This window comes from Copadichromis virginalis, linkage group LG7, assembly GCF_057382275.1.
Source record: "Copadichromis virginalis isolate Kocher_CV1m ecotype Utaka linkage group LG7, C_Virginalis_male_GT1.1, whole genome shotgun sequence".
NCBI lineage: Eukaryota > Metazoa > Chordata > Actinopteri > Cichliformes > Cichlidae > Copadichromis > Copadichromis virginalis.
The window spans coordinates 24,010,937-24,031,441 of NC_140624.1; the positions used below are offsets into that span (position 1 = coordinate 24,010,937).

Consider the following 20,505-nt stretch of genomic DNA (forward strand, 5'->3'; position numbering starts at 1 on the left):
TTTTTGAGTACCTAAAAGGAAAATGATGTTCACCTCCTTTGTATTGGGGTGACAGATGAAATATCAGAGACAGATAGCTCAAAGTCCCACATGTGAAACGAAATCTAACTGTGCTCCTGGATACAGGTGGATGTCGAATTTCTTTTTTATGATATTTACCAACTGAGTTCATTTGGTATCTTTTTCTGAATGTAACACAAAAAAGGTAAAAGGTCCTCTGAACTTAAATTACATCGCTGAGATGAAATAATATGCAGCCATCATCGTTCTAGCTTTTCATTCACTCCAGTTACTGCAGGTATTTATTAAGTCAGTTAGTTTTAAAGCTGCCATTTAAACTTTCATACCAAAATTACTGCCGGCGCACCTTTAAACCAGGTAGTTCTGCACAGCTGAATGCCCCAGAATGTTTCAAATAGCTCCATTTGAATACATCAAATACATCAGGTGTAACAAGGAAAGGTCAAACTTTGCATGAACAAAGGTTAAAAATATATCATATAGACAACCTTCATTATTATTCTTTTCAAGTCAGTGGCCACCAACACTGTATGCGCCCATCACGGGCAGTGGATGGCGGTGTTGTGTAACTACTTCAGATTTACTGTGTGAATGGCTGCTGTCAGAAATTCAAGTATACCTTTAGGGGGAAGAGTCACATATCAAGAGAAAAAAAAGAAAAAAGAAAGAACAGTCACAAAATCTTTGTAGAAATCTGCATCATAAAGTGAGAGCATTGGGATTTTTTTGGTCAACTTTAAATTTTAACAGAAAAGTATATGCTGTTTAAGAAAAACTGGAATGATATTTTTTCACATACTATGACACGTCAATGAAAACACAATTCTGTAATTGTAGTTGTAGCTTTAAACTGAAACAGGTTTTGTAGCAGGGCAGTATTGTGGTGTTTTGTGGCCTCACAGCCTCACAGCTGTTAACATCTGGAAATCAGTTAAGTCTACAACCATGCTTATACTTGTTTGAATATTCTGTATAAACAAAAATGTTCAAAGCTTAACAAAATAAGTCATATCAATGCAAGAAATGACCCTGTGATGTTACGTTCACAATTGTGAAGGCTCTTGCGACTTACATTCAGCAACACATTTTAACTGCATGTTTATTTTTAATAAAACGAGTGAAAATGTCAAAGTGCAGTGTTTCTTGTTTGTGTTGCGATCAAGGAAACCTTTTAAGTGATTTAGTTGTGGATATTGTAAAAACTAGGAGTTCAAAAAGCAATAGCAATATCCTGCAGGCTTTTACCCATCATGATACATAATAACAGATATTATGATTATATTAAACTGGTCTGTTTCTTGGTTTACTATACTCCAACCTAGCTCCAATCAGGAAAAATGTATTTCAAAAGATGGATTGTAAACAAATCAAAATGTTTCATTTTGTTAGTTGTGCACATGCACGTTCACTACCAGCAGATGGCAGTACATCACAAAGCTAATCCAGACCACTTATTATACTGGTGTGGGAAGAGGCAAGAAGATGACATGAATCATTTCAAGACTGACCTTTGGTTCTTCTTTAGTAATAATTTCCTGCTTAAATAGATTTTAGTCAGAATCCTGAAATGGTCATTTGATTTTAATTCAGTTCTATTCAGTTAATTCAGTTTTATGCACACAGTGCCAGGTAACAGCAGTAGCCATTTCAAGGCATGTATGTTGTGAGATACAAATCCTGCAGTTATTAGAAAGAGAAGTCTAACAATCACACAACAAATGAACAAGAAATGTTCTTAATAAACAAATGTTGTCTTTCTCCAGTGATTACTACAACTGGTTCATTTTAATCACATTCTGCAACAGTGTGCTTCCAACTATTAGGAAAGAATGAGAACTTTATTTCAGTGTCAAATAGAGCTCTACAAATTCTCTTTAGATTGGTACTGTTACATCAAGCCTCATAAATGCTACAGACACTTGACTGCTGTGCAGTGCCATGAAACACTATAAGGCTGACAAACCTTTATGGGCCCAAATCTTGACTCTTGGGGCAGGAATAAACTTTAAAACAAGCTTTAATGCTCCTTGGTCCAGAAAATTACAAAGTTCCAAATCCAAAAGATAACAAAGAATCCAAACATCCCACACACGCTTGGGAAACTCAGAGAAATCAGAGCAAGGGAAACAGAAGGCAGTGTGGATGACAGGACAAAGGATGACGGGAAGGCTCCACAATATGTACACCACAAAAAAAAAAAAAAAAAAAAAAAAGAGTGGTGAGCAAACATGAGGGGAACACGGCAGCTGCCATAAGGCGAGAGGCGGGGTACACCCTGGACAGGTTGCCAGTCTGTTGCAGGGCTAACAAATAGAGACAGACAACCTTTCTCAAATGTTTCTGAATAGAAAAAACAAATGTGGATTGGACTTTTAGCTTTAATATAAAGATAAAGTACTATGCAAAGGCTTTTGGCACCTCAGATGATCAGATTCTTCATGTAATTTTCTACAGGATGTCACTGACTCGAGATATACAACCAGAGTCATACACTATCTTCAACTACAAGAACAAGGACTCCTGTAACAGAAGTGTGGTGGCTGACGTTAGACAGTTAGAGAGCTAAAAGCTAAACACTTTCAGAAACTGCTTAGAAGAACTTCTGCTGTTTAACAACTGGTAGATTAAAGGTCTTTCATTTACATGCATTTGAAATCCTCCTTACTTGTAGAGCCAAAACCTTTCCACGGTATGGTGCACAGAATTCACTCAACAATAAATTGGCCAATTTAAATTTGGAAAATTAACTAGGAGAGTAAATCGGCAGTTATTTACTTTAACGCTCTCTATTTACTCAGTATTGGGCAAACATACAGTTGTGGTCAAAAGTTTACATACACTTGTAAAGAATATAATATAATGGCTCTACCGAGTGTCCCGTTATTTCTAAAACTCTGATTTTTCTCTGATAGAGTGATTGGAACAGATACTTCTTTGTCACAAAAAACATTCATGAAGTTTGGTTCTTTAATGACTTTATTATGGGTTAACAGAAAAAAGTGATCACATTTGCTGGGTCAAAAATATACATACAGCAACATGAATTAGCAATTTTGGTGACTTACAAAGTTGTCAGTGAACTGAGCTTCATAGCATGGCCTCTTAACTTCTTGTGAGTGATTATGAGTGACTACATCTGCTGACTTCTCTTAGGCCAGTTAAATAGGGCTCATTGGATACAAACGCCCACAAACGCTACAATGGGAAAGTCAAAGGAGCTCAGCATGGATCTGAAAAAGCGAATTATTAACTTGAACAAGTCAGGAAAGTCACTTGGGGCCATTTCAAAGCAGCTGCATGTCCCAAGAGCAACAGTGCAAACAATTGTTTGTAAGTATAAAGTGCATGGCACTGTTTCGTCACTGCCAAGATCAGGAAGAAAACGCAAGCTATCACCTGCTGCTGAGAGAAAATTGGTCAGGAGGGTGAAGAGTCAACCAAGAATCACCAAAAAGCAGATCTGCCAAGAATTAGAAGCTGCTGGAACACAGGTGTTATTGTCCACAGTCATACGTGTTTTGCATCTCCATGGACTGAGAGGCTGCCGTGCAAGAAGGAAGCCCTAGTTCCAAAAGCGGCACCTTAAGGTTCGACTGAAGTTTGCTGCTGATCACATGGACAAAGATAAGACCTTCTGGAGGAAAGTTCTGTGGTCAGACGAAACAAAAATCGAGCTTTTTGGCCACAATGCCCAGCGATATGTTTGGAGGAGAAAAGGTGAGGCCTTTGACCCCAAGAACACCATGCCTACAATCAAGCATGGTGGTGGGAGTATTATGCTGTGGGGCTGTTTTGCTGCCAATGGAACTGGTGCTTTACAGAGAGTAAATGGGACAATGAAGAAGGAGGATTACCTTCACATTCTTCAACATAACCTAAAATCATCAGCACGAAGGTTGGGTCTTGGGCACAGTTGGGTGTTCCAACAGGACAATGATCCCAAACACACATCAAAAGTGGTAAAGGAATGGCTAAGTCAGGCTAGAATAAGGGTTTTAGAATGGCCTTCCCAAAGTCCTGACTTAAACCCCATTGAAAACATGTGGACAATGCTGAAGAAACAAGTCCATGTCAGAAAGCCATCAAATTTAACTGAACTGCACTAATTCTGTCAAGAGGAGTGGTCAAAGATTCAACCAGAAGCTTGTGGATGGCTACCAAAAGCGCCTAATTGAAGTGAAAATGGCTAAGGGACATGTAACCAAATATTAGCACTGCTGTATGTATATTTTTGACCAGCAGATGTGATCACTTTTTTCTGTTAACCCATAATAAAGTCATTAAAGAACCAAACTTCATGAATGTTTTTTGTGACAAAGAAGTATCTGTTCCAATCACTCTATCAGAGAAAAATTAGAGTTTTAGAAATAACGGGACACTCGGTAGAGCCATTATATTATATTCTTTACAAGTGTATGTAAACTTTTGACCACAACTGTATGTGAGGGTGCAGCTCTGGCTTTACAACAAGCCTCGCGCTGGAGGAATGCTATTTATCATTATCTCAACATCAGAACAGATCTGTCAGTTTTTGCAAATTTGCAGGCTGCCTCAGCAGATGTTTATCAATATAACGACTCTTGTGACCCTGAAAAAGTTCAGGCTTAGTACGCCTCCCACATCCACGGGACAAATTACACCCTGCGTGAATTAATTCAACTCCATTAAAAACCTTCATCGACATCTGCCGCTGCAGCAGTGCTCTGGCCTGCTTGTCTTGGCCTTTCTCCAGCCGAACGCCTCTTCAATTTAACTCCAATTTGGAGTTGGTGGATGTTGGCTGACAGCTTGAAGCTTCTCACTGGGATGCTGATAGGAGCGTCTTCACTCCTAAAGGAAAGTCATTCTCTCATCTGGACAGCGTTGCAAATTGCGTAAAAAGCCAGTCCGATCAAGATAATGGCTTGTGAAGGAATGAGATTAGCTTCCTTTGTAAAAAATCTGATTGTGTGGATGGGACAGTGGCATAACAAGTGTGACCTTGTTGCAGGGGCCATCGGAGAAAGTAATTAGGGCTTGCATATGGGCTGCATTACCGAAGCCTTCAGCAAGGGCAGTGAAGGGAGAGCCATGTCAATGCAGTTTATTGTCACAGGTAAGGCTGTCAATGTCAGTTGTGAATAATGCTCCCTGGTTAGTTAGACAGCAGACAGAGACAAAGGGCAACAAAAAAAAAAAAGGCTTAAGAGACTCAGTTCAGTGTTCGCCACCACTGGAGAACACAAACAAAATGCCAAGTCAAAAAACCCCATGACATTTATTTAAGTTAACAGAGGCAGTCAGAACCTTTAAAGGTTGGCCTATAGTTATCCATTACTCCCAAATAGTTGCGACAGATGGCTGGCAGGGGTTTCGTCCTGTTAAAAGGGAGTTTTTCCTTCTCACCCTTGCCAAATGGGTTTTTTTTTTTTTACTGTAAGCACCTTGAGGCGACGACTGTTGTGCTGTATAAATAAAACTGAATTCAACCGATGTTACTAAGATGTGCTAAGAAGGGATTAGGAGCTTTAATACTTAGGAGAAACTTGACACTTGACATGACTGACATGATTAGCAAGACAATGGTCTTGCTCATGGCACTGTTGGAGGAAAGGGGGTAAGTGCCTGCCAGAAATGCCTGATATGTTTGTTTGCATGCCTGGATAACATATTACCCAGGATGTCTTATATGTCTACAACTATCACATGTCTATAACTAATTAAATGTTTAATTTAAGCAAATGTTAATCGAATTAAGCAGTTCACAGATAATGAGTTTTGAGCTTTAGGCAGCCATGGGTATTTGGCTTGGCAGAGTGTTAATCCGGTCTTTTTTGCAAGGATAACACAACCAGGGTCTACTAGGTACGTTTTCAGTAAATGTTCTTGCTAATCTGACTTGAGTTAATTAAACAAAGGCTATTCTCTGTTTCTTTGGTAATTGTCAGTGGCTTATCAGAAAGTCCTTTCACACATTCTGATAAAGGAAACCAATGGACCTCACCCATTCAACGCCATCTCTGGCTTTTCTATTCCTGGTGTTATTGCTAATGAAACAAGCAAATTGGCGATGTATATGCATTCTCCATAGAACTACAGCTATGGATACTGTATGATCACTGACACAGTTTCATAGTTCACCTGTATAATTATGCCAGTACCACACAGAAGTCGCTGCTGAACGGGGCAAACTGAACCATCACCTTAACAGCTACAAAGGCGATACCAAACTAAACTAATGACTGAAACTGGCATTCACTCTAAGTTTAAGGCTCAAGATGTGCTCTCACAGTAAAAGTGTCGGCAGTAACATAGTCTCTCTAACTCCAGAAAAGTTAAGTAAATATGACACTCTGTGCTGCAGAACTATTTGTTATCTTATGGCTAAGACAGCTGCTGGTTATTGCAGAGTTCTCTCACTACTTTATGAAAGTCTCTTTCTTTCTTGTTCTTTTAACACTTGTTATTTAGAGACGGCTACAGTGTAGGTGTTCAGAAAGGGCTATATTACATGGCTTTCAAACCATCAGAGTTATCTCACTTGCACCTACACAAGCTCTCTCACAATAAGACTTAGTATATTGATTTTGAACATGTACGTTTATGTCCCTGTGTGGTTGCTGTGACACTGTTTGTGGATCTTATTGTCCTCAAAGAAGAGATGATGGGAGATGTTGTTTGTCAGGTGACAGTTAAAGCAACAAGCCCCACTGCAGCACTGCCGGCACTGCGGGGCGCTCCACTGGAGCTGGTCAGATCTCATCTACATCTGTCTGACAGTGCTGAAACACATGTTTACATAAGCACACATGCATACATGTGGTTGAATTGCTTCCTGTGCATACATGTACGCCATTGTGTGTGGAAAGGCATTCACAAGGCTGATTCTCACAGACAGATCCCTCCACTCTGCAGGATGCCCTGGCATTATAAGCAGGCTTCATGAATAAGACAAGGATCAGTAATTGTTTCGAGGGGGAAGAGGGACGTGCGGTTGGTGCAGTGGGTCTTCAACTGGCTGATTGTGTCACTGTGACTGTCTATGATAATTAAAACACCCCCCCCCCCCCCCACCACCCCCCCATCCTCAGTCACACTGGTGGCATTGCAAAAGACAGTAGCGGAGCTGTTATTGCTTGTCCTTCAACTGAAAAGATCTGGTTGGCCAGAGAACTGAGAGCTTTTGTTCTGAAAGCTGAAAAATCTGGTGTCCAGCCTGTGCGATTTTAAGCTTTGCGCCCTGGGAAATGTGTTATCTAAGCGGCGCATGCAAGAAACCCTGACATTAATCTTTAATTAAGGCCTTTACAATTTCGGACGACATGCCTGAGAGTGTGAGAGTTACTGTAGTGGATAGATATGAGCAGTGGGGAGGGCCAGGAAATATGTTATATCTTGTGGTGAGCTCATTTTGTCTCATCAAAGTCAAAGCTCTGTTGATCTGCCAAAATATTGCCTGGCTTTTTAAAATTTATTTATTTTTTTCCTTTTTCTCATCTGTTTGGCTAATCATGAGGCACACTATGAGGTAAGCTTGTCACTGAGGAAGCTTTTTTTTGTATCATTTGAGAAAATAGATAACAATCCCCAGAGGTAATAATAGTGAAACGCGCACTGTCGTTGTCTGTTTTCTACACAGTGCTATAAGTTCTACCATGAAGGTCTTCTGATAACTAAAGTGAATTTTTTTTGCACTTCTTCTTTTTCATTTTGTTTTTGGTAATTGTTTGTCGAAAGAGCCAAGTGATAAACCTGCTGGTAAAACCAGCATGCCACTGAAGCTGTTCTTGTGTTGTGACAGCTGCTGCCTGTGTGATGTTCCACAAAAAGTCCCCAAGACACAACCTGTTTCATCCTGGCAGACAATTCACATGAAAAAAGACAAGTCTCATATGAAATGAAATGGGACTTGGGTAATTGTTTTGATTACTCCTTTCCCTGTTCCCAGTTGGATGAAAGCATTACAAAACTGAAAGTGAAGGTTTTAGGGAAGAGGAGACTGAGGAAAAGTAGCAGCACATCTCCCTGCGGCAAGATTTATTCGCTGGCAACAATGAGAGACAGATGGGAGGGTGGTGGTGGGAACAGGAGAGGGGGGACGGGAGGGGTGCGGGGGGGTCACACCTTTGTGAAGCAAAGCAATTGGGAGCGATTAAACTCTCATTCGCCGTAGGGACTATACACTTTGAGGCAGAAGCTGGCTCCAGCAGCGCCTGCAGCACAGTCCCTTTTATCTCCACTCCTCAAGAAGACCCTGTAAATGCCATGGGAGTTGTTAAAGGGAAGCACGCAGTGTTCTGCTGGGCGGGTTCGTGGTTAATGTTCAACATCATGATGGCAAATGAAAAGAATTTTCTTGAGGTTGCCTGCCCTTGCAATGGATAATCTATGCAGTGAGATTGTGGCTTAGCCCATGTAATTAAACTCATGACCTACACAGTTATATGCCGTTACTTTTTTTTTTTTTTTCCCCCATGTGTGACAGCCAGTTCCTCAACTGGTCACTTGAAGTTTGCTCTAAAAGCAAATCAACCACTCCAGACTCTCATGATGACATTTAAAAATCAAAAACAACAACAAAACTAGAGCTACTCCTCTCCTCCAGAGAACTGCATAAAGAACTCACGTGATGAAACTGTATATTAACAGTATTAAAGTATGAGACTCAGGCAGGAGTCTCTGTGTACTGAGGTTTGGAGCCGACTTTGGGATTTGTACTGAGAGTAGAAAGAAGGTGAGAGAGAACCTGGAGAGGTGGAGGTATGCTCTGCAGATAAGAGGAAACAAAGCAAGACAGAATACATGTGTGCGAATGAGACTAACAGTGGAGATGCAAGGAGCAGAGGTCATGAAGGTAGATACGTTTAAATACCTGGGGTCAACCACCCAAACCAACTACAAAAGAGAGGTGAAAGAAGAGAGTGCAGGCAGGGTGGACTGGGTGAGGACGAGTGTCAGAGGGGATTTGTGACAGAAGGACAGAAGCAAGAGTGAGAGGGAAGTTTTACAAGATAATAGTGGTGCTAGACCTGCTATGATCTAGAAATGAGTACATCAGAGGGAGAGCTAAGGTTGAGCTGTTTGGAGACAAAGCTAGAGAGGCAAGGGTGAGATGGTTTGGAAATGTGCAGAGGAGGGATGGTAGATATATTGGACAAAGGGTATTGAATATAGAGATGCTGGGCAGAAGGAAAATAGGAAGATCACAGAGAAGAGTCATAGATGTATTGAGGGAGGATATGCAGAGGGTTGGTGTGACAGAGAAAGATAAAGAACATAAACAACACAGTCTCATGGCTATAAATTGCTAATGCTACCCTGTCATATCCAAAGTGGGAGACCCACCTGATACTGGGATACAAACGTCAGTGTAAGAGCAGCAAATTTAGGTCTGAATAATCTGCACAGAGGTCAGAAAGTGAAATATTTGCATCCAAAAATATAGTGCAAAGTATTATAGCATAGAAAGTATGAGTACACTGAAACTTTACATGCAAGATAAATGCATTCCACCACTCCTTCCATTCATGCCGTCAATCAATCGTACTTCTCATGTTAAGAATACCAGTATACTGCTGTTTACATACAGTTGCTGATGAAAGCTGAAGCCCCCAGTCAGCACAAGTAGATTCTACTTCTCATTGCTTCGCTTTTCCACCATCTGAAAACAAAAGATGATCAAATGCGTCATATGTTTTTTTTTGTTTACCCTCAGCCGTTTTCATCATAGTTTTGGCTGTTAGGAATGCACTCTGATTCCACAACCAGCAGCACAGGCTGGCTCAGGCATCTCAGCATCTATTGTAACTGGCTTCTCATCAACACGATAGCACCAAAATGCTCGGGGACTCCTCCATCACTGAAAGGCACACAATCACAGGTTGCTAGCCAGGTTATTACGAGTCATTCATCATCTGGGCCTGCTTTGTGTTTCTCTACCTTAAGCTTTGCTTCAAATTCAGTGCTTTCAAATCCCCCGTACTTGCCCATTTGCCTGTTCATTACACTTCTTTTCAGCTTCCTCAATATGTCTTTTATCTCTCCTCCACCATTTCCCCAGCTTGGCCCAACCTCAGCCAGTGCACCTGGCTCGTGGGTCTGTGCTGTAAGAGCTCCATAAAACACAAGGCACAAAATGGACCCAATCAAAAGCTATATACAAGCTTTGATGCTGCACTACTGTGTGCATGACAGCATATTGCATCTGCACCTTAAGAGAAGAAGCAGCCAAAATAACAAACAAGCCTCGCCCATTGTTCTTTTGATTTGCTGAACACATTGCTGCAGCTTCTTAATAGACATGTGAGGTGGAATTAAAATCCATCTACAATGTTGAATTCCCAGAGAGTGCAGGACAGATCAAGAGGCAAATGAGGAAATCCACACAATCCATATCAGTTTGATATCATGTGGGGTTTTTCCTCCTGTGCAGGTTCGTGCTGGCAGCACCATGGCAACCACAGCATTGATTGGCCGATGTCTCCCACTGTGCACAGCGCAGGTCTTGTTATGTGGGATATTGGTTTTTTACTTGCCTCCCTGGCTCCTTCATGGTGTGTATTAGCCGTGGTTTCTCGGGCGCCAGGTCGTCATGTATGCTTACCTTTCATTTGGTTCTGGATGACTTTGAAGGGCAGCATGTGGAGCGAGACAGAGACGACTGTGACAAAACACTCAGAGGCTCTGAAACAGAGCCAGTGCTATCAAGTCCCAACTCCTTTATTAAACATGTCATGAAACTCCTAATATTTATTGATTCTGTACCATTCCTCTATAAAAAAAAAAGTTAGTTTGCATCCAAATTTGAAATCTAAATCTTTAGCATTGTTTGACGTTCCTGATTAAATAAACTCCAGTTGTCAGTGAGAATTATTCCACTCCTTCTAATTAATATGTTATGCTTCTCTATATTTTAAAAGCAGTCCCTGTATCTCCCAACTTCATGGACTCTCACTGATTCAGTGAAAGGTTTTATAGATAAGAGTGACATTGTTCATTTTGGTTTTGTAAAACTTTATAAAATGTTCATTCACTCACGCACTGCTGGGAAATAACCTTGTCACTCGTGTTTCATCGGATTCTTGCAGAAAAGTGAAAATCCCCCAAGAACACTTTTTTAAACGTGTTGTTTTTAAACTTGACAGCAGCCTCACAGCAAGAGAGTTTGATCCAGGATAGCCTCCTTCTGTGTGCAGTTTGCATGTTCTTTACATGCCTGTGTGGCTTTTTCTCCAGGAGTTCAGCTTTATTTAGGTTACAGCTACCGAGACACTTCTGATTATGTGATCTCTTGAATTCTGAAATTACTAATTTCTGGTTAAACCCCCCCCCCCCCCAAAACCAACAACACATACATAAAAAAACATACATATGAGATAATAAATGTTCATGACAGCCACCTCTGTCAGGGTCCTGGGACTGGGCGACCCAGGATCCCTGAGCAGTCATGTATTATATTATTATTATTATTATATGTATTTTGGTGTTGCTGCTGCTCTTCTCCATGCTTGTAGATGTGAGTGTGTGTGTGTGTGTGTGTGTGTGTGTGTGTGTGTGTGTGTGTGTCTGCGGGTATGCTTGGAGGATGGAGCTCAGCCACCTGCAGGCCTGAGGGGTGTGGCCCTGCGGAAGGACTGGCCACACCCGAAGTCACACACCTGCTGCTGATCAGGCCTCGTCGGGGGAGCTACTTAGGAGAGAGTTGGAGCTCCCACCGACGCGGGATCATTTCCTTGAGACTCCACGTTAGTCGTCCCATTGAATTGAGTTAATGTGTGTAAGTGTATGCCCGCGGTTATTTGTGTCCTGACGGCTGCGTCTATTGTTTCCCGCAGGAGGAGCGTGGAAGGCACGAAGAGCAGCGAGCACCGGGGGGTGCTGACACGGGAGCGGAGAGCACAGAGACACGAACTATTCACGCAGAGACACGACACGGGAGTCTGGGAGAACACGGGGATTTATTGTTGTTTTTGTTCCACTCTGTAAATAAACACACTGTTTATACATAGAGCACCGCGCCTGGGTCCTCCTCCTTCCCCACATCCCCACGGTCTGCCAGCGAGACCGTGACAACCTCCATATTTTGTTCAAGTGATGATCACTAATTGTCTTCATTTGATGAATTAAACTCTGTTTGAAGTGAAGGGAAATGGACTTTGAACTTGATTTTTTTTATTGTACGTATGCATGTGTATAAACATACATAAACGTTTAGTTTCTAAATAAAAAATAAAATAAAAAAGTAGAATCAGCAGGTTGTGCTGATGTATCATTTTATGGCCTAGGAATGTGTAAAATGTTTTCAGCCCACCTTCTGTGGTCTCATTGTTATTCCTGCTATCATTGAACAATATTATCTTGGCTCTTCATATGAACTTAGAAAAAGTAAAGGAATTTATGTTGGGTTGATCATTTCTTGCATTGTTGTTGTAACAGTGCTTCTTGGCAATTAATCTTATAGTTGTTGGAAAACCTGTTTATTTTCCCATAGTAAATGGTAAATGGGCTGTTTCTTATATGGGGATTTCTACTGTATTTGAGCACTTAAGGCACCCTATACAATATGCCTCATTCACCCATTCATATAATCAAACATGGAGTGGAGTTTTTCTTTATTTAATTAGTTTTATTTTTTGTCATAATTTGTACATTTTGTTGTACAACGTTCTACAAAATAAAAATGTTCTAAGAGATGGGTTTAAATAGATTGTTTAAGTGTATATCTACTAAGTGGAGATAACACTGCTGATAACACTGTAAATTGTAAAATGCCTGTATTTATATATATATAAAAGATGGTGTTGTTTTTAATGCACTGGGCACATGTTAAACAGACACTTACCGTACAGAGGCTTATGTATCCATTTACACCGGCCATAAAACTTATACAGCATGTTAGACTGTATAAAGTCCCACTTTAACAACACTGTTTGCTTCAGAATGCATTTTTGCCTGACAGTGCATTTTCAGAAAATATGTGACTCGTGTTGACCAATGGCCCAAGAGCACAAAGCTTTACACGTTACAGTACCCCCTCACACACCACCCCCAATTTCTCTGGGATCATCTGTACACTTTCATTAAGTATGCAGGAAAAAGAGCAGAAAGCTTATGAATATTGAAATGAATAATGTATGTTTTCTGCTTTAAGCTACAACTGCATCTGAGTAAAGCAGGCTCGCTCTTGCTGCAAATTTAAAGAAACTTCAAATGTCAATTATTAGTTTTAGTGAAAATGTATGTTGTAAGAGTATGATCTTTTTTTAATGTCGTTCGTCACACTGAAGCAAAACTAGTTCTTGATTTAGAGTCATGTAAATGCTGTTTAGTTATCCGCTGGGCTTTCAAAGCAACGATTCAAGCCCCGACACACTGCAGACATATATTCAGTATGTTGTGATCCATTGAGCTTACTGGTGTGTCTTAGAAGTCAGTGCACAACAAAGTAAGCATTCATTTGTTTAATCTAACTTATTTTTAAATACAGCATTTACAATACAACATTTGAAATGATATGTATAAAAAAATATATGTCATCTTACAATACAGTACCAATTAGAGAACGATGGAAAGTAAAACAGACACAGAAACAACATCTTAACACACCCGCTCCACTTAACAATATACAGCATGTCAACTCTAAACTTGGTGAATGGTAGGCTTCTACGTACAGACTCAGAACAATTTCATTAGCAGAAGCTGAACAATAATTCATAGATCCTTACATACAAAAGGAGTTGTTTTATCCACTGAAAATGCTTTTGTTCATGCACTTTGTACATGCTCCACTGGAAGACAGCTCACATTTCATATAACTCCCACACATCACGTTCACACAGTCATCATTTGCTCAGAGCTTTGGGGACTAGACCTTCAAAGCCAATATAACTGAACAACTTAGATAGTTAGTTTCCTGCAGGTGAATCATAAAGTTCTGCTTTTTCCCTCACAGGTCCGGTGAGGTTTGATGCAGTTACTCTTTGATTTTAGACAATTGTAACCTTAAGAAAATTAAAGGGCCCTTTAAGTATTAAGACAAATGTATAATGGATCCTTTTCACGCGGTTCACCCAAGGCCATAGTATGAACTGAGGTTTCCAAACATATTGCCAATAGCAAAGAATGCTCTGCACAGCAGTTTGCTGATATTCTTTTGAGGAATTTATTCAGGCTTTGTTGAGCCTCAAGATGTAAATCTGTCCATAATTCTGCAGTGTGCGGCTACTTTTATCTGACATCTTATTTCATATAAAGACCAGACAGCAATTTCTCCTCCACAAATATCACCTTCACAACATGGTTGCACTGCTTGGAGATGAGGCTTATTAAAGCTATCCATTACCACTTGTGCAACAGCTAACTGCCCTGTGATAACATCATGTGTTTATAGCTCATAGGCAGGTAATAAGCAGGTAACACTGGGTTGAATTGGCACCGCAATGTGTGTCACGAAGAATGCCACACACACACGCACAGCACAATGTAAATTGTGCTTCCAAGCATCATCCATTCAAACAACATCCCCTCCAAGGAGCTGATCCATGCAGGTCCTGGAATCATTTACTAAAATGAATAGTGGTTTTCCCAGGGAAATGTTGAGGAAAAACAATAAGCTGTATTGTAAGGTGGTGGGCATTCTAATTTCATTTCAGATAGTACATGGGGGATTTGCTCAGGGAGAATTTCAAGATTGCAGTACAAGCCAATCTGTGAAAGGTCTCGATCTGTAACACTGAACAAGACCTTGAGGGAAAACACGAAACAGGTGGCTATCACACAAGCGGAACAAAGCTGTACAAAACTGTTCCAGCATGCTTAATGATGACCTGCGTGCGCTGCATGTTCCTAAAGAACATCGGTACAATGTAAACATTTCTTGCCACCACTTCAATTTAGAAACTAATGTGACATATAGCAGATTCTGATCACACAACAAGGTTACTTTTAAAGCATGGTACTGAACTGCTTTGGGTATCATGGCAATGATAAGTTAACATGCCATGTGTCTGCTTAATTCTCAGAAGGTTAGCTGTTTAACAATATTGAGCAATGAGCCCAAAAGCATCTTCAGGGGAAACTCAAGCAAGTTCCCCCAAAAGAAACTGTATGAACAGAGATCAAAGATCACAGAGAAGCAACCATGTAAGAGCAGAAACAGTGAAGGAGTGAGAGCCCAGCACTGGGGAAAGAACGAATTGAGATCTTATAGCTCCAGGGAAGATGTGGTTTTGCTGGTGTAGAGAGTGAGGCAAACACAGACCAATTTACTAGGAGGAAAACTGTGTTGTTAAAAAAGAAAGGAAAAAAAAAGAAAGAGTCGTATGAGCAGACCTGGCCCATTTCTCACTGTGCAATCTAATCTCAGCTCTTGGAGAAGATGGGCGAACACAAACAGTGCTCTCCCATCAGCAGCGCTGACAGGATATACAGTGTTTGAAAAAGAGCTCAACTCAGTCACACATCTGCCTTACCCGTAACTAAGAAGACGATTAAACAGGAAAGAATATTTAAAGCAGAGAAATCTGGTGTTACTTGATGAATATTCAAGGCAACAATGACCTCTGACACTTCCTGATGAGATTTCGAGCTGGAAAATGATTAAGGGTCAAGAGGGGACATCCTCAGAGAGAAATCCAAGGGCTACACTTTTGCCAGTTCATTGTCCGTCATGATAAAAACAAAAACAAAAACAAAGAAACAAACAACAAAAAAAACCCTACAGGATTTTCAATAAGGTGGTTGTTTAAAGAATACCATGTTACACTTAATAATAAGTCCTTCAATTATAAATTAGTACTTCATAATACTCCGAAACAAAAAACTGCAGCAAATCAGTAGTACAGTGTCCTACAAATAAAATTTGTGTTCATCATTTACATGAAGTGCCTTCCTGAAAAGCTTTCAAAAACATTCCTAAATAATATATAGTTATTTGAATTACTAATGGGTGAGTGGGTGTGATGACTGAGCGTAGTATCAGCTCAACAGTTTCTAAAATTTGACAGTTATTAAATATGAATGATACTGTACACCAAATGGACGCATAATCATGCATTTATGACCTTGACGGTGTTCAATGCGGTGCTCGTCTTTCACAGTTATCATTTTGAGCATATTAAATGTGTGAATGTATGAAGAAAAACTCTTAATGACTACACTTTCAACTGAATTTCCCCACAACTTTGTTATTGTCAACAAATCCCATGAAAAAAAAAAAGCCAACACAAAAACTCTGCTCGATCTCTCAAAACTTTCCAAAAACTCCAGTGCTGTTACTGCTGGGCGCTGTAAGCAAAGGATACATTATTTTGTATTTAGTGCTTTGGCAACCATGTAAGAGCAGAAACAGGGTAAAATGATATTTTGGATAACTGAGCTTAACGACACTGAGAAACAACATGCTGTATATCACACTGGAGATAGAGAGTACAAAATAGTATGTTTTAGTCTTTTCATGGAATTTTGTTACAGAAACAAAATACTGAAATTGTAAACCATATTTTCCTTTGGGCAGGAGAATAGTCAAAACAAAGCTAAACAAAAACCCAACAATCAGAACATTGTGACATGATATTACTTAAAGCTGCTAAACAATAACAGTGAATTATCACCCAGCCGTGTATTAAGGATCGCTATCAAAAGCTGAAATGGATAAACTCCTGTAACACTTCAACATGTGTTAATGAACACTTTGAGGTCAGCTGAACAGTCCTTGAGAATGACTGTGAAGATGCTCCACTAAGAGTACAACTTGCAGGTAAAAAACTATAGATTGATTTGGCAATCAAAACGAGTATCAATAAATACATATAAAATGAATAAATAAATCTGGAAATACATACATTACTAAATAATAATAAAAACCTTTGCCTTTATGACATATTAAAAGTCTCTGTATAGTCATCATTGGCTGGGGGGTTGCGTAGTCCATAAACTTATACTTCTGATAATGAGCCATTCTTTCTGGCTGCCTGTGACCACAATGCGTACACACTCAATGTCAAAGGCTATTTTGTGGTCTACGTCATGGACCTCAATGTTGCCATTTTTAAACTCTCCTAATGTGATATAAGAGGAACACTGTTTGCCTTTTTTAGTCCCAACTAATTTCTCTCCTACTTCCAGAGCTCCGTGATGAAGAATGTCATTCTGCCGGTCATCAGACCCAGTAACAATCTTAATTTTACTGATTTTGGTAGATTTGTTAAAGACTACAATAAAGAAATCTCCAGTGGAGGGAGGTTTTCCCCAAAAGTATTCGTCCACTGTGCTGTAAGCCTTGGTGGCGTCATAGTTTTCAAAGACATTGATGTTTGTGTAAAGGCTGGCGGGGGGGTTGTCGGGAATGTCTATGGAGTCTTCCTCAAAGTCATCGTCCTTCAGCTTGTTCTCGGCACCTTTATAAGAGGAGTAGTAGCCCATGTGCTGGAACAGTGAAGGCTTGAAGCGGATCACGTCCTTCTGTGCAAGCAGGCCTCTGAAGTGGATGAGGAGCCAGTCGCAGGGCATTTCCTGGTAGAACATGAGCAGGAAATGAGCCAAGCGCGGCAGGTCTCTGGAGTGATACAGCTTCCCGATGTAGCCCAGCTTGGAGAATTCCAACATCACCCAGTAGGAACCTTCTCTGGAGGTGATCACCTTCTTCAGTGCTGTCAGGAAGTTCCTGGAGCAGCGCACATCGTCCTCTAACATCATGTAGAAGTCGGAGAGGTTTGTGCAGAAGTTGAGCAGGAAAGCGTAGTCCACGTTCTGCTTGGAGCGGAAACGGACCCTGTCCTCTGGGTCGTTGTAGTTCCTTTTCAATCCGTCCAGAGACGGATAGTACTCCTCTGGAGCTTGGATTACTAAGAGACGTCCAGCTATGATGTGGTGTGCAAACTTCCTGGTGATTTCCTGCACCAGGTTCTCACACCAGACCAGGTCAAAGTCCGCCAGATGGACGACAACCACAATCTCTTTCAGTTCCTCGTAACTGGACTGATCAAATATGGATTTGATCGTTTCCAGGAGGTAGTTTCCTCTTTTTCTTTTGACAGATGAGAGTCCGATGGTGAGATACTCTGTGAATAAAAAATATGAATGTCAACTTTGATCACTATTTCCAAAAACATCTTTAAAGGACAGGTTTCAGATGAACTGCATAAGTTTCAACGCTGTCTGAGAAAATATACTCCTAAAATTGTAAACGTGAAATTAGAGTTTAAGTAAATTTATTTCAAGGTCTGCTTATTAGTTGCTTCCTGAGCCTTCAAATGGTCATCAGCTGATCTTTATTTACAATCAGCCCTTATCACATGACCAAAGTTCCAGCGTAGTTGAAAGTCACTTTGAATTCAAACTATGTCAAAGTCCACCAGTATTATTTGAGAAAATAAACGTAATACAAATTTTTAAATGCATTTGTATTTTTCTAAAGCATTTTCTAAATATTTTTGCTGAATAAACAATTGTGCTCAGTGCTCACTTATTTAACAGCACACAGTTATTGTCTATGAGGGAAAATAGACATAAAAGCTTTGTGAATAAAGCACAAAGCACTAAAGAAGAATTTAATGTTGAGGTAAAGAAGCCCCTGTGGAGCAGTTTCTGTTTATTGCTATGCATTAAATCCCAATGTCACAGATTTTAAATTTAATTTTGCATCCTCTTCTTGCAAATACAATTCACTGTAATTTGCCCCGGCCCATGAAAGACTCAATGTAAATTTCTATTAAAAAGAAACAGTAAACTTACTCTTGCGGTTCAGTGGGGTACCAGCGAGATAGCGATATGTGACGTTGATGGATCCAGAGAAATTACTCAGGTCTCTGAAGGTGTGGACGTATCGTTCTGAGCTTGAAGGGTGGACTGATGTTTCCCTAAGCTGCCTTTTATCCCCTTCCTGGAGCAAAACATTAAAAAAAAAACACATTATCAACTGATGCACACAAAAAAATCTGGAAAAAAAAATCTAATTATGCAAATTATTAAAGTTCCCAATTATCAAATAAATAAAGTATTTCACATCTCAGCATCAAATAAGGTGGACATCAGATGTTTCTTTTGACAAGTAAATGAAAAGTAAAAAATTTGTGTCTTGGCATATTATACATATTTAAACATTTCCGCAAAAAACATGGAAAGCCTGTAAAGTTTAAGACTGAAACCATTCCCATCATTATTGAAGCTCTATGACATGCATTAACATCTATTGATTTTCAGAGTATTCGGTTTAAATTCAGTTCAAGTCAATTTTATGTACAATCGCAACAGCGCCAAATCACAACAAGAGTTGCTTCAAGGTGTTTTTAAAGTGTATAGCTTAGTAGCTAGCAGTACTTTTATCCTGTAATTGAGCTTCTTTATGTGCAAAAATTAAAAGAACTATTTTCCTATTTTCCTGATCAGAAGAAGAAGAACTAGATTCATTTTGTGAAGAGCCAGGTTGATGGATAGCTGAGAAAACTAGCTATGTATAGCATGTGTATTAGGGTTTGTGTATATTAGGATACTGCTGATCATTTCAGTACTGGGTAAAACTTTACAAGGCTTCTAAACATACAGAACCACTGAAACAGCCTTAAACTGATGAAAAACATTGCAGTTGACAGTGAAGCCCCTCACACACCCCAAATCTGTGTTTGACCAGGACCATTTGACTATTTTGTGCAGTTCATCCTCAGCAGACATACCCCTGTGTTGTGAAACTTCATATTATATACATTTTTTCAAGTATTCAAATTTAGCTAAGTAGCTTAAAACACTATTTTCTCAAGTGTTGCCTCGGAAAACACATTTCTTTCTTTATATTGATATCAAATCTATTGACATGACACAACTAAACCTCCATTTCAGAAGGTTTGTTTAAACCCCTGCAGGCAGTGAGGAGAAAAAGCCGCCAAACCACCTTAATATTTTAAAGAACAAACACTGATAATATACTGAGATCAACAAGAGTTGCTGGCATCATGAATAAATGATAAATCATAAAGATGATCTCAATGTGTCCACCTCATTAACATTTAAATATGTCTCTCTTACAAAAGAGCAACTGCACATCAAACAGGAAGCACGTCTGGAAATGTGGTCAAGTGTGCATCAAGAAGACATCCAGAAGAAATACAAACATAAAGTGTCTAATGCTCTGTAAAAATACTTCTGCAAATGCGCATACGTAGAACAATTGACTAACCAGCACGTAGCCATCTTCAATGTAAAGGTTCAGGAAGAGGAGGAAGGTGATGAGGAAGCCGAGGAAGGGAATAGTGGAGCGTTTCCTCAGACATCTCATCTTGTCCAGGGATTTCCACATCAGCCTCATGCTCTACACAGTATTGCTGAGATCTGCACGAAATAAACATGAGCAAAAACACATCACACAAGACAGAAGTGTATGCTTTGAATTTCATCAGCCACGATTCTGCAGATAATTTGCCTTTAGCAGACTGTTGTGAGATTTTAGCAACATAAGACCATCTTTCATGTATTATTATCCCCCACAAGTGTAATGGGTAATGTTTTTTTTAT

At 39.9% G+C, this 20,505-nt stretch overlaps 1 protein-coding gene and 1 long non-coding RNA gene across 3 annotated transcripts in view; one reads left to right on the forward strand and one right to left on the reverse strand.

The window, feature by feature from the left end:
- The first annotated feature begins 11,465 nt into the window (after positions 1 to 11,465).
- Positions 11,466 to 12,009, forward strand: LOC146705069 (uncharacterized). The gene is made up of 2 exons (XR_014921679.1): positions 11,466 to 11,744; positions 11,835 to 12,009. It is a non-coding gene; the product is annotated as an uncharacterized LOC146705069 (long non-coding RNA).
- A 1,436-nt stretch (positions 12,010 to 13,445) lies between these two features.
- The window catches only part of LOC146705070 (alpha-1,3-mannosyl-glycoprotein 4-beta-N-acetylglucosaminyltransferase C-like), a 148,166-nt gene continuing 141,106 nt past the window's right edge, over positions 13,446 to 20,505 (reverse strand). For both annotated transcript variants that reach the window (XM_085462625.1, XM_085462624.1), the window contains 3 exons: positions 20,171 to 20,322; positions 18,733 to 18,880; positions 13,446 to 18,059 (listed from right to left, as the gene is read on the reverse strand). In XM_085462625.1, coding sequence (XP_085318751.1) covers positions 16,903 to 18,059; positions 18,733 to 18,880; positions 20,171 to 20,299 — 1,434 coding nt within the window. In that variant the 5' untranslated portion in view covers positions 20,300 to 20,322 and the 3' untranslated portion in view covers positions 13,446 to 16,902. The remainder of the gene's footprint in view (positions 18,060 to 18,732; positions 18,881 to 20,170; positions 20,323 to 20,505) is intronic.